Source organism: Pavona decussata, unplaced genomic scaffold, assembly GCF_977016875.1.
Source record: "Pavona decussata unplaced genomic scaffold, jaPavDecu1.1 SCAFFOLD_260, whole genome shotgun sequence".
Lineage (NCBI taxonomy): Eukaryota > Metazoa > Cnidaria > Anthozoa > Scleractinia > Agariciidae > Pavona > Pavona decussata.
Genome location: NW_028145663.1, coordinates 2,288,227 through 2,302,500, shown reverse-complemented (window position 1 = coordinate 2,302,500; position 14,274 = coordinate 2,288,227). Strand labels below are relative to the sequence as shown.

The 14,274-nt window shown below is 43.2% G+C and overlaps 2 protein-coding genes across 4 annotated transcripts in view; one reads left to right on the top strand and one right to left on the bottom strand.

Moving 5' to 3' along the window:
- The window catches only part of LOC146456274 (uncharacterized), a 31,153-nt gene that overhangs the window by 8,430 nt on the left and 8,449 nt on the right, over positions 1–14,274 (bottom strand). Inside the window, exon 1 of one of the 3 annotated variants that reach the window (XM_085093445.1) lies at positions 13,756–13,894. The exons of 1 other annotated variant lie outside the window; for it this stretch is intronic. In XM_085093445.1, the coding sequence (XP_084949571.1) occupies positions 13,756–13,858 (103 nt within the window). In that variant the 5' untranslated portion in view covers positions 13,859–13,894. Of the gene's footprint in view, positions 1–11,880; positions 12,043–13,755; positions 13,895–14,274 lie in introns of those variants that run through there. One more of the 3 variants, XM_085093444.1, reaches the window with a different exon arrangement.
- Positions 2,344–9,009, top strand: LOC146456275 (uncharacterized). Its single transcript, XM_085093418.1, has 2 exons — positions 2,344–2,511; positions 2,592–9,009. Exon 2 carries the CDS (start codon positions 2,776–2,778, stop codon positions 9,007–9,009), a length of 6,234 nt encoding a protein of 2,077 aa, XP_084949544.1. The 5' UTR covers positions 2,344–2,511; positions 2,592–2,775.

Below are 14,274 nucleotides of genomic sequence, written 5' to 3'. Positions count from 1 at the left end.
GGAACAGCTGCTGAGAGATAAACCGCTCTGAACAGCGTTCAGAAGCACTGAGAAGCATTAAAAACACAGCAAAACACACCGGGTAAGCTTTTTCAGACTTAATTATATTTTTTGTGGGTTTTGTGGGAATATTGTTGTCTAAATTTGAATTTAATTTTAACTCCATACAAACTCTTAAACCACGCTTGCAAAATAATGTTCTAGTTTACAACCAAAGTAAATAAAGGCGCCAAAACGGTGGCGCTATGTGCGTTGCTACAGATGAATAAATGATATTAGTATATACCACACAAGTGAATAGTGCCTTTCGCGCGCGCTGATTGGCCATTCGGAGGTGATTAGCCAAGTACTATTCACCTCCGAGCAACCGAAGAGAAACAAGATGGCCTCCCGTTTCGCCACGGTCACTAAACCTCCATACATGTCCAATACACTCCACCTGAGTCCGGTTGACTTCACTCCCAGGCGGATTGAGTCCGATCGCGACCGGAACCGGAAATGAGTGCAAGGCGTCTGTGGTACCGGAAGTAAGGGGTTAACAGGAGCGAGCGGGGGGTTGAAAAGTTGGCAAACGGACTCGATCGGATCCGATGGAGACAGTTCGCCTTGACAAGAGTCAATCGGACTCCCGGAAGTCTGTTCGCGCGAGACAAGCGCGCTACACATGTAACATTACTCGTTCTTTAAGCCATACATAACAAGCGTGCTACACATGTAATATTAGTCGTTCTTTAAGCCATACAAAACAAGCGCGCTACACATGTGATATTAGTCGTTCTTTAATTCATACAAAACAAGGGCGCTACACATGTAATATTACTCGTACGTTAAGCCATACAAAACAAGCGCGCTACACATGTAATATTAGGGAGCGACGGCGGGTGTCTGCGACGGTAGCTATGACCGTGGAAAACTGGCGAGAGGCCGCCGTCGTAAGGCGTGAAAAGTAAACCTTAAGAAACCGACCTTAGGACGGAGGACGGCTGCGAGTTGAAGAAAGGGTTCAAAAATTTTTATTGTAGTTATAGCTTCCTTTAGATCGGCTTGTGGCCCTCTCCTTGAAAGCTTCGACGACGGAGAAATTTCAGAGGGCGGCTTTCTTCACTTGTACGATTAAAATAAGTCGAAAAATCCAGAATTTTTCGTTTTCTTCTACCCATTCCATAAAGATTCTTTGAATGCAAGTAACAAGACAATGTGTAAATATGCGTAGAAACAATTCCAAACCAGATTTAAAACAAACTTGTAAATATAACAATTCGTTTAAAAAGGCGAGTCCGAGAATAGAAATCATCGCACCATTCCAGAGCCATAATCGCGTCGTGACACGACATGATTATGACTTTGGAATATAGTTGAAATATTATATCTTCTTCATTAAATGCTACATAGACCAAAACTTGGTTCTGCGATGATTTCTATTCTCGGACTCGCCTTTTTCCTTGTTAATTCAAAACTGTCGGATGGATCTGGATCAAAACAAGCTCGATTTTGTGTTGTCAACAAACTGAGCCGAGATTAATGTTGCGTGTTGACTCGTTATTTCGATGAAGGACGACTCGTCTAATTTAGCTACAACAAACAGAATTCAAACAGGGTATTTAATGATTGACTTTTATACGTATTCCTAACAGTACATCAAGAAAAAAGGATAACTTACTGGTTTGCAATTGGCGGCTTCGTAACAGAGCCACAGCAGCTTTCCATGTGGTCATCGCGGACAGCCCGCCAACATCGACAAAATCAAACGGAGATTAGTCCTTTAAAATCTTTTTCTCTTCATGAAATACTCAAATAAAACGATCCACTAAGATTGAAAAATCTTAAACTATCGAAAGTATCAAAGAATTTTGCCGAATAAGACCTTAAATGGGATTATTTTACTCACGTTTTAGACGCGACGGCAAACTCGGCAATTTGACGTTGTAAACAACCCCGCTACGGCAGGAAACTTTTCACGACGGCTGTCCGGAAGTTATTTGGCAACTTTTTTCACTTCCGCCCGCCGTCATAGACACCCGCCGTCGTCCGATCTTAAGCTCGGTATTAGTCGTTCTTTAAGCCCTACCGGCAACAAGCGCGCTACCCATGTAACATTACTCGTTCTTTAATCCATACAAAACAAGTGCGCTATCAGGTAATATTACTCGTTCTTTAAGCCATACAAAAGAAGCGCACTACACATGTAATATTAGTCGTTCTTTAGCCAAACAAAACAAGCGCGCTACTGAATGATAATCGTAAGTTAAAAATCGGCATAATTACTAGAAATACGTGACTCGCAAAACCTCGCGAAGCTGGGGCTGGGTGGAAAGCCCTCTTTCGTGTTGTAGCATCTGTTAGCGCAGTTCTGTCGCGCGAGTAGCGCGCGCGTTCCTTTTTTTTCCCATAAGGCCTTACGGCCAGGTGCAGTGAGCATGTGCTCAAAGGAAAACGTGTGTGTTGATGAGCTAGGTTTGTTCTTATGGCGTATCTACCGTTTTGACGTTTCTTATCACCGACTACACAGAAGTAAGTTGTCTTAGTCATCAGTTTATTGTCGTTATGTAGTTACACCGTGTTTATAGGTTTATTTTCCTTTTATTTTGTAGTTTTTGAAACCGTATTTACCGTATACCGTATACCGTCCATTCAACGCAACGAAAGTTTGTACGCGTTTCTTATCTGTGTATTAAACATCGCAAAATTCATCTGTGCACCTACATTCGTTTCAAAAATTCTACGTTTCACCGTACTATGGATTTATCTGGCTGATATTGGAGGAACAGACCGTGAATGTACGCGAATTTGTGGCTGTACATCTTGCTTTGTGGATTCGTAAACAAATCGAGTATGGCCGATGAGTTGAGTCGGGCCCAGTCCACCGCGAACGTAGGCTCTGCGGAAAATTCGGATGAACTTCCGGACAAGCGAGAACGAAAGCGAACCGAAAAGGGACAGGAAGAGTATCTCAGGCTTCTCAAGAAGAATCAAACATCTGCAATTTCAGCTGTTTCCAAGAAAAGGAGCATATTAACAGATCTAATGGGAGATGAGAATAATTTGCATCTTGTGAAATCTGAACTCATCCTACTTAACACGTTGTTTAATCAATACCAAGAGGCATACGAGCGCCATTATCAAGAGTTAAGTTCAGAAGATGAACAGTTTACCGAAAGCTCTCGGCATGAAGCTAAGGAGAATTCTGTCTTGGAATTCAGGAGACAAGTCATTGATTGGATTAGCCTTGTTGAACAACGCTTGACAGATCAGCTTGACCATCTTTCAGACAAGGGATCTGTATCATCCAAATCATCGAAGGGCACTAGTCGATCAAAGTCATCGAGAACATCTGCACGAGAAAAAGAGAAAGTAAGAGTAGCTGAACTGCTGGCTGAGAAAACAATGTTAGAAAGGAAACAAGCCCTCCGTGCAGCGGATGAAGCACTAAGGCTCGAAACTGAAATAGTTAAAGCAAAAGCAAGAGAAAGGGTGTATGCTGATTTAGAACTAGAAGAGAACCCAGACAATGTAGAAACTAAAGAAGCAACGAACACACTGTCTGAACGAATTCAGCCTAAAACTAGCACACCGAATGCACCTCTTTCTAAACTGGATCCAATCACACCGAAAGCAGTTGTACCCAAACCAGATCCGATCACACCGAAAGCAGTTGTACCTAAACTGGATCCGCTCACTCCTGAGTTTCACCCAAGTGGCTCAATTGCGAAGTACCGGCCTCCAGATAACAGTACCACCTCAGATCTCAATGCACCTTCTACATCGGAGATTCAGGACCGTTCTTTCCAGGAAGTCTTGATAGCTACACATCAACAATTAGCCGCAGCAATGACATTGCCACAGCCTGAAGTGTCAAAGTTCAAGGGAGACCCGATCGAATATCAAACGTTCATCATGGCATTTACTACACGAATTGAGTCAAAAACAGTAAGCGCAGCGGATAGGCTGTATTACCTAATACAGCATTTGGACGGTGAACCAAAGGAACTTATCAGCGGAACGTTGCACATGAACCCTAGTGAAGGATACAAGGAGGCAAGAAGATTGCTTGCGAAAGAGTATGGCGATCCATTTAAGGTATCAATGGCTTATGTGAGCAAAGCCCTCCGCTGGTCACCGATTCAAAGAGACGATGCTCTGACTTTAAAACGGTTCTCATTCTTTCTGACGAAATGCAAGAATGCCATGATGAATGTGTCTCATATGACGGAGCTGAATCACCCCACTAACATGCAGACAATTGCCCGAAAGCTTCCGCCTCACCTACAGTCAAGGTGGCGTGACCGAGTTGTCAAATTAAAGGAGAAAGGAAGGATAGCTGATTTCAAGGACATCGCAGAATTTGTTGAATCAGCCGCTGAATCAGCTAACGATCCCATTTATGGCAGCCAAGCCCTGAACAAGAGTGAACAGAAGCACAAAGCTAGTAGTATCAGAGATAGTACCAAGAGAACACAACTACCAAATCAGAGGAGCAGCAGTTTCGCAACAAATGTTAACACACCTCCTGCATCAGTATCATTGAGGAACACTAAATGTTGTGACTCTAACACAGGAAGCTGTCTATTATGCAACAAGCCTCATGACTTGGACGACTGTGATGACTTCCGAAAGCGGACAATAGAAGAGAAAAGGTCATTCCTCGGAGACAGGAAGCTCTGTTATGCTTGTTATGGTACCAATCACGTGTCAAGGAACTGTTTGAAAAAACGAACCTGTCAGAAATGTGGAAAACGACACCCCACGGCACTCCACATGGATGATTTCAAACCAAATAAGAAAGATGGAAACAGTGAGACCGACAATTCCAACGTCAAGCCCACCACTGTGGTGGAGAACGGATGTGTTGATATATCTGAGACTGTGTGCAATGCGACTATCAACAAGGAAACTGTTGTCTTACATGCTATTCTCCCCATCAAAATAAGGAAGAAAGGCAACGCTGAGTCAGTCACCACCTATGCATTCTATGACGGTGGTAGCAGTGGCTGTTTTGTAACCGAAAACATTAGGAGACTGATAGGTGAAGAAGGCGTTGAGACAGTTCTTCAACTTGGAACAATGCACGGTCATAGCCGAGTTGAAACCACCGTTCTAGCTGACCTTGTTGTCACAGACTTAGATGACAATAATCCCATTGAGTTGCCCCGTACCTTCACGAGTGATGAGATTCCAGCAGGCCATCATCAAATTCCAACACCTGAACTCCTAAGTCGCTGGGAACATCTTTCAGAGGTTGTTCAGAAAATCCCTGCACATCGGCCCGACCTTGAAATAGGTTTATTGATCGGCAGCAATTGTCCAGTTGCCCTGGAACCATTAGAAGTGATACCCAGTCATGGTGACGGCCCTTTTGCCCTCCGCCTCCATCACGGCTGGACCGTCAGTGGCCCCTTGCAAGTTGAAACTGATCAAAGTTGCAGTACGATTACCGTGAATCGCATCACTGTGCGGGAAGTCGAATTTAACAAGGAGATCATCGCGCCCAAGTCGTTGCTGAGTATGTTTGAAATGGACTTTAACGATCACACTGTAAGCAAAGTCCCAGACGAGCGTGGATACTCACAAGAAGACAGGAAGTTTTTGGACATGGCAGAAAAAGGCGTCCGCAACGTTAACGGACATTATGAGATCCCGCTCCCCTTCCGAGCACAGGACATCACCATGCCCAACAACAAAGAACAAGCAATCAAAAGAGCTAACTGGCAGAAGAAGAAGATGCTTCGAGATGCAAAGTACCATACTGACTACACTAAATTTGTCAACGATGTTATCGCCAAAGGCTACGCCCAAAGGGTCCCAAACGAGTCAGGCGCAGCAAGGCCCGGCAAAGTATGGTATCTTCCCCACCATGGGATTTATCATCCGAAAAAACCGGACAGAATACGCGTAGTATTTGATTGCAGTGCGAGTTTCAATGGAGTGTCCCTTAATGACCAGTTACTCCAAGGTCCCGACCTCACGAATTCCTTGGTAGGAGTATTAATCAGGTTTCGTGAAGACCCCGTCGCCTTCTTAGGAGATGTGGAGGCTATGTTCCATCAGGTTAGAGTACCGCCTGAACAGTGCGATTTCCTCCGTTTCTTATGGTGGCCGAATGGTGACCTAGACGCTCCATTGGAGGAATACAGGATGGTGGTGCACCTCTTCGGCGCAGTATCCTCACCGAGCATTGCCAATTTTGCATTGAAGAAGACTGCTAGTGATAACGAGGAAGAATATGGCACCATTGTTGCTAACACTTTGAGAAAGAATTTCTATGTCGATGACTGTTTACGGTCCGTGGACACCGAGAACACTGCTGGAAAGTTGATCAAGGATCTCAGCAGAGCGTGTCAGAAGGGTGGATTCCACCTTACGAAGTTTACATGCAATCGCCGTGGTGTTTTGGAGCAGATTCCAGAAGAAGAGAGGTCAAAGGAAACTAAGGCTCTGGACCTCCATCGTGACAATCTCCCTATCGAACGTGCCCTCGGGGTACAATGGTGTGTACAGTCGGACAGTTTTGGATTTCGAATAATCCTCAACAACAAACCGATAACAAGACGGGGAATTCTGTCAACCGTGTCATCGATCTATGATCCTCTAGGCTTTATCGCCCCATTTACACTGGTAGCTAAACAGATCTTACAAGAGTTATGTCGCAGCAAAAGTCTTGGATGGGACGATGATATTCCAGAAGAATATCGGAACCAATGGATCAAGTGGCAGAACGAACTCCCAACGCTCGAATTGTTTCATGTTGACCGTTGTCTGAAACCACGGGAGTTTGGACCGATTGTTTCAAGGCAGCTTCACCTGTTCTCTGATGCTAGTACCGTAGGCTATGGATGCTCCGGCTACCTTCGCCTTCAAGATGATGCAAACCGTATCCATTGTGCCTTCTTGATGGGCAAGGCCCGCCTCGCACCAATCAAGACAGTAACAGTTCCCCGATTAGAGCTCACCGCAGCTACCGTCTCTGTCCGCGTAGGACAAATGTTGATAGAAGAATTGGAGACCAAGCCTGATGTCACCTTCTATCATACGGATTCGACTACGGTGCTCCGATACATCGGAAACGAACAGAGAAGATTTCAAGTCTTTGTCTCCAACCGTGTCCAGTTGATCAGAGACTTTACCAGTCCTCATCAGTGGAGATATGTGGACACTCTTAACAATCCTGCTGATGATGCCTCCAGAGGAATGAAAGAAACACCGCACCTACAGCATTCGCGCTGGATAAAAGGACCAGAGTTCCTATGGAAACCAGTATCGGAATGGCCGCAACAGCCTTTTCTCATCGGCGAGATCCCTGAGGATGATCCAGAGATTAAGAAGGTGGTCGTTGCCGGAACAGTGATAACCGAAGACTCGACCACTAGCGTAAACAAGCTAATTGAATACCATTCAGACTGGTATCGCCTGAAACTGTCAGTGGCTGTATTTCTACGCATTAAAGCAACGTTACTGAGAAGAAGGCAAGATCGGAAGAAGACAGAAGTTACCCAGGCTGACCTAGTTGCAATGCAACGTCCAGAGAGTGTGAAGCAACGGAAAGCCGAAACGAAACACGTGGATCATTGCAACGTGCCTCTCTCAGTGCAAGAGTTAAACGAAGCCGAAATTGCCATCATCCAGTTTGTGCAGTCCCAAGTATTCAGCAAAGAGCTAGACATCCTTCACCGGGCCAATAGTGACGGCGAGCCAGATTCACGGGGCCAGGAGAAACAGAAGAAAGTGGAGTTTAAGAGGATTGGTTCCCTGTACCGTTTAGATCCGTTCGTCAGGGAAGGCGTTCTTTGTGTCGGCGGTCGCCTTAGCCAAGCAGATCTCTCAGAGGAAGCGAAACACCCTGTCATATTACCTCGTAAGAATCATGTCACCACACTCATCATTCGACAAATCCATGAGCACCTGGGACATGCTGGGCGTGGTCACACGCTAGCTAAATTGAGAGAAAAGTACTGGGTACTTGGCGCCAATGCTGCTGTCCGCCATCAAATTACGAAATGTGTTACCTGTCGTCGGAACCGTGCTCCCGTAACCGAGCAAAAGATGGCCGAATTGCCTAAGGATCGCCTAACACCAGCCCCACCGTTCACGTTCACGGGCGTCGACTTCTTCGGCCCATATCTGATCAAAGAAGGACGCAAGGAACTGAAACGCTATGGTTGTCTGTTTACCTGTTTAGTAAGCAGAGCGATACACATCGAGACAGCAAATTCACTCGAAACGGACTCTTTCATTCAAGCCCTAAGACGTTTCATTGCCCGCCGTGGACCAGTTCGGGAGATCCGAAGTGACAATGGAACAAATTTTGTCGGCGCCAACGCGGAATTACGAGAAGCAATCGAGGAAGTAGACAACGATCAAGTCAGGAATAAGTTACGCCAAGAGGGCACCGATTGGATCTTCAATCCCCCATCGGCCAGCCACATGGGCGGCGTCTGGGAACGTCAGATCCGGACCACCAAGAAAGTACTCACCGTCCTACTACATGAGCATGGCACCCGTTTGGATGATGAATCGTTTAGAACACTGCTCTGCGAGGTCGAAGCCATTGTAAATTCCAGACCTTTAACACTTGCTTCCAGCGATCCAGATGATCTCAACCCTTTATCACCAAGTCAACTTCTGACGATGAAGACGAGCATCATACTTCCCCCACCTGGAAAGTTCCAACGAAACGATGTGTATATGAGAAAACGCTGGCGCAGAGTCCAATACCTCGCCAACCTGTTTTGGTCGCGCTGGAAACGAGAATATATTGTGACCTTGCAAGAACGGCGAAAATGGGACCGACCAGTGCAAAATCTGACCGTTGGCGATGTTGTTCTCATCAAAGACGAACATTCACCAAGAAACGCGTGGGCCATGGGCCGTGTTATCAAGACGGAACCAGACAAAGAGGGACTGGTGCGAAGTGTCCTGTTGAAGACCCAAACTTCAGAACTACGCCGTCCCGTTAACAAGCTTGTCCTCCTGCTGCCAAACGAAGATCAAACGAGTACCGAGGACGAATGCTGAGAAGAAGTGCTGAGCTGAGTGCTGAACCATAGAGAGAACATTGTTATAACGAACTGTTACAATTTCAAGTTAATTGAACATTTGAAGGACCTTAATCTATATTATGTTATGTTAAGCAACGTCGGTATCGTTCCTTAAAGGGCCGGGGATGTTAGCGCAGTTCTGTCGCGCGAGTAGCGCGCGCGTTCCTTTTTTTTCCCATAAGGCCTTACGGCCAGGTGCAGTGAGCATGTGCTCAAAGGAAAACGTGTGTGTTGATGAGCTAGGTTTGTTCTTATGGCGTATCTACCGTTTTGACGTTTCTTATCACCGACTACACAGAAGTAAGTTGTCTTAGTCATTAGTTTATTGTCGTTATGTAGTTACACCGTGTTTATAGGTTTATTTTCCTTTTATTTTGTAGTTTTTGAAACCGTATTTACCGTATACCGTATACCGTCCATTCAACGCAACGAAAGTTTGTACGCATTTCTTGTCTGTGTATTAAACATCGCAAAATTCATCTGTGCACCTACAGCATCAAATGAGGAGATTAAAAGGTTTCTGAACATAGCAACTATTTTGATGAGCATGGTCTTTTCGTAGTTCCACAGGCTAGTTTGCGGTTAAAAATCTATTTCTGACGCGATGAAATGTACAACGGGCGTGCAGCGCTGTCGTGTTCGATGAATTTATTTCCCACGGAAAATTATTTTACCGCGGCCACAAAACGTGTAATTTCTTCAATGCAATCTTTCACAAAAAAAGATTTCTAAAAGAAAGGGAAAAGATTGTGGAGAGATAGTTCTGTATCCAGTGAATATTGATGAACATTGCAGTTGAAATTTGATCATGCACGCATATTTTTTCCGATGTATGCAAATTTTTTTCAGACGACGCCAGACAGTCTGACGTCATTCAAGTGCGGACACCTTCAAAAAAACATATATATATATAAATATATTTTTCGCTCGAATTCGGGCGGCTTAGCTCCGCTCGGGCCGGCTCGGCCCGACAAATTTATTAACCTCGCTACGCTCGGGCCCTCGGCCCTCGCTTCGCGAGGAATAACAGACTTTTGATGTTTTTATATTGATTGATTTGGGGAACGGGACAATGTCACACGTATAGCCTTTTGGGAATTGAGGTATAGTTGAGACAGGTCAGTGACATGTGATGCGCACACGCCGCCGCAATAAACAAAAAACCTGCGATTTTTTTAAACAATAAAATGGTGACACAACGATCATGTATAAATGGCGACGCACACACTCGGGAGGCATCCGTTGAAATGGCAACTCTGAATGAGTATCGAAGCAAGTTCCGTTTGCTTAGCAAACATGAAGTTATTACGGAACGAAAAAAACTGTTCGAAACCATCAATGGTGATGCGTTTTTTCCTCTGAAAGCGTGGCCGAAGGAATATCAGAGATTATTCTGGGCAAAACCTATTGGCGACAAGGATACTTTTAAACTGATGTTGTTTTGCTTGGGGAACGGCTGTGCGCCGCAGTTGATCACGGATTGGATCATCCTCTCACAAAGTTGGTTTTGGACAACCCTCACTAAACGGGAATTTATTTAGATAAACGAGGCAGCTGTTACAAAAAATACAAAAATGGCAGCAAAGTTTAAATGATAACTTATTTAATCTTTCCAACCTCGTATTCCAAGACGAAAAATGAAACTATGTACAATGCCTTGTTTACGAAAACTGCCGAGCACTATAAAAACAATATAAACAATGAAACATCTTATGTTTTGCAGCATGGTTTCAAAATCAAGACAAATTTCACACAAAAATTGAAGAAATGACACCTTAGCAACTAGAAAAGTGCCTCGAAAAGTTTTTAAATGTTTGCAAGAAGCGAGACGGAACTCTCTTCAACAAGAAATCGCTTACCTCGCGAGGCGCGAGATTTTAAAATTTCCCACCATTTCTCGGTATACTGTCAAAAAAAAAAAGGAATTTTTTGACCCGCTAGTTATTCAGCTTGTGTGGTATATACTAAAACAATTATTCACCTCAGTGTCGGTGAAAGTGGTGGATATTTACCTCGCCGCTTCGCGGCTCGGTAAATATCCACCACTATTCACCCCCCACTTCGGTGAATAATTGTTAAATAGCTTACACTTTATAGATATGTACTCAGACACGTAACTTAAGTGACATTTTCTCAGCTGCTTTTCTGTCACTTTTGCCAGGGTATGATACGGCTCAAATAATACCCGACAAATGTCTGAAGTTCAGTTATTTGTTGTTAGAGAAAGTCTAAACAGTTGTGGAAAGTTCTGATGCTGCAAATTTGCGACGCAGTTTTCGCAGCCTCCATATTGAGCTCTGTCAGCTTTCGCCGTTTTTTTTAGTCATGTTGTTTTGGAAAAAGAGCTTTTTGCTGCTTGGAAACAAGTTTCGTGGTCATGCAAAGGAAGAAGCAAAACAACAACCTTCTACATGGATGGACTTTCTAACCAGGAAAAAAACTACGCTAAAAAATTATACCAACTTTTTACCTACTTATATTCGTAAAACCGCAAGTGGTTTCAACTAGCTTCGCGATCGTTTATGAGTACGAAATCAAATCGATCAACATGCAGGGCTAAAAGTCATTGGACTGTTGCCAACAAGGAAGTTTAAATTTTTTTTGAAAAGAGGCTACCGAATATATAACCGTTTACGCCTACCCTTCAGTTCATAAAAGTTACCTTATATATTGTTTAGGACATAATCATTGACTCAATGTGATTTAAGCCTGCTTGCTCTATCATTTTTGAAATCTCCTTATCGCCGGTCCCTTGGAGCTATGAATGTATGGTATTGTTTAAACTGATTGTTCTCGCAACTAATCACTGAAGTTTAGAAAGCATTTGTTCAACGGAACTTGTGCTCACCGTAAGTATCCCTGTGCCACTGTCCCGATGCCTTCCGTGATAGACCCTGAACAACCATTAGCATTTGGCAAAAAGCCACGCTTAAAAGAGCTACCTTCCACATATTTATTTCAAGTGACGGGTGATCGTACGAGTTGTATAATACGCCGTGGCTGCTGGTAATGTCTGATGTCAAATGTGTTCTGAGATCGTAATTACAGCTCTTATTATTTCCATGACAATGAATGATTCTCCTGCACCAATCAACGCTTTTTTGTCGTTCCAGTTCATCGTTTGTTTACTCTTGATGGTTATTTTAAGAAATGAGGAATCGAAACTCAATTAAGTGCAGCACTTTTCAAATAAATACGTATGTAAAGTGCTATAGTCTTTGTCAAGAGTGATTGTACGCTAGAAGAAAAGGATTAGTATTCGAACGTGGGTACACGAAATAATGTGTTCTGAGAGTATCATTTGAATTGTCCACACCGAAAATAGTGAATTGCTCTATCGTCGGCCAATCGAAAAACTGAATATACATGTATTAACTATAAATGAAACGAAACGAAACTGAAATCAAGTGATGCGTAAACTCGAAATCAGAGGGATGTAAAACGCTGATGGTAGCAAAACTAGAATGCTTAAAACGTTTAACAGTCTGGTCTGTTTTTTCGGCTACTGAACTAGTTTACAATTCTTGTTTCCGAAGAACACGTTATATCTGCGTGCTGTTTATTCATATAAGCCTCATACACGATTACGATCAAGATGTCTTTGGACGCCCTCGGGAAAAGTGTTGTGGAATTATTAAATGCGAGGTGTGGAATATGGAAATCGCAAGCATGAGGTCTGAGACGACAGTTTGCGCCGAGAATACTAGTACTTACGGAGGCTCCCAAGGGATTTTCATTGTTACCGTGTTAGTGAAATGATGAAAGATTACAACTGAATTGCATCTGATCATGTGTACAAACTATAAACAGCCTTGTAACTCAGTTGTTGGAAGGAACCATAATCAAAAAGGGAGACCGTAACAAGATGTCATTTTGACTTGTGGAATTGTCCCATGTGTTGTACCAAAAATCTATTTTCAGAAAAATAAAAATGCGCCATACGCGCGTGCGCGTAAGCTTCAGTGTAACTGGTCAGGATTGCTTTGTAATTTTGTCATATATATTGTATTTTTTAACCTTTTGTATATTTAATCTTTATAGGACCTTTCTGAAAACCACGTTACGAGATGGAAGCTTCCTAATAAAAAACAACAATAATAATAAAAAAAAGATTATTATTAAACAGTTGTGAAAAGTTATGATGCTGCAAACTTGCTACGCAGTTTTTGCAACCTCCATATTGAGCTCTGTCAGCTTTCACTGTTTCCTTAGTAATGTTGTATCGGAAAAAGAGCTTTTTGCTGCTTGGAAACAAGTTTCGTGGTCATGCAAAAGAAGAAGGAAAACAACAACCGTCTTCATGTATGGACTCCCTAACCAGGAAAATACTACGCTAAAAAATTATACTAACTTTATACCTACTTATATTCGTAAAACCGCAGGCTGTTTCAACTAGCTTCGCGTACGAAGTCGAATCGATCAACACGCAGGACTAAAAGTCCATGGATTCTTGCCAACAAGGAAGTTGAAGTTGTTTTTCAAAAGGGGCCACCGAATTTTTAACCGTCTACACCTATCCTTCAGTTCTAAAAAGTTACCTTATATATTGCTTAGGACATAATCATTGACTCAATGTGATTTAAGCCGGCTTGCTCTATCGGTTTTGAAATCTCCTTATCGCCGGTCCCTTGGAGCTATGAATGTATGGTATTGTTTAAACTGATTGTTCTCGCAACTAAACACTGAAGTTTAGAAAGCATTCGTTCAAGGAACTTGTGCTCACCGTAATTATCCCTGTGCCACTGTCCCGATGCCTTCCGTGATAGACCCTGAACAACCATTAGCATTTGGCAAAAAGCCACGCTTAAAAGAGCTACCTTCCACATATTTATTTCAAGTGACGAGTGATCTTACGAGTTGTATAATACACCGTGGCTGCTGGTAATGTCTGATGTCAAATGTGTTCTGAGATCGTAATTACAGCTCTTATTATTTCCATGACAATCGATGATTCCCCTGCACCAAATCACCGCTTTTTTGTCGTTCCAGTTAAACGTTTGTTTACTCTTGATGGTTATTTAAGAAATGAGGAATCGAAACTCAATTAAGTGCAGCACTTTTCAATTGAATACGGATGTAAAGTGCTATAGTCTTTGTCAAGGACCAGGGAAGGTGTGATTGTACGCTCGAAGAAGAGGATTACTATTCGAACGTGGGTACACGAAATAATGTGTTCTCGGAGTATCATTAGAATTGTCCACACTGAAAATGGTGAATTGCTCTATAGTCGGCCAATCGAAAA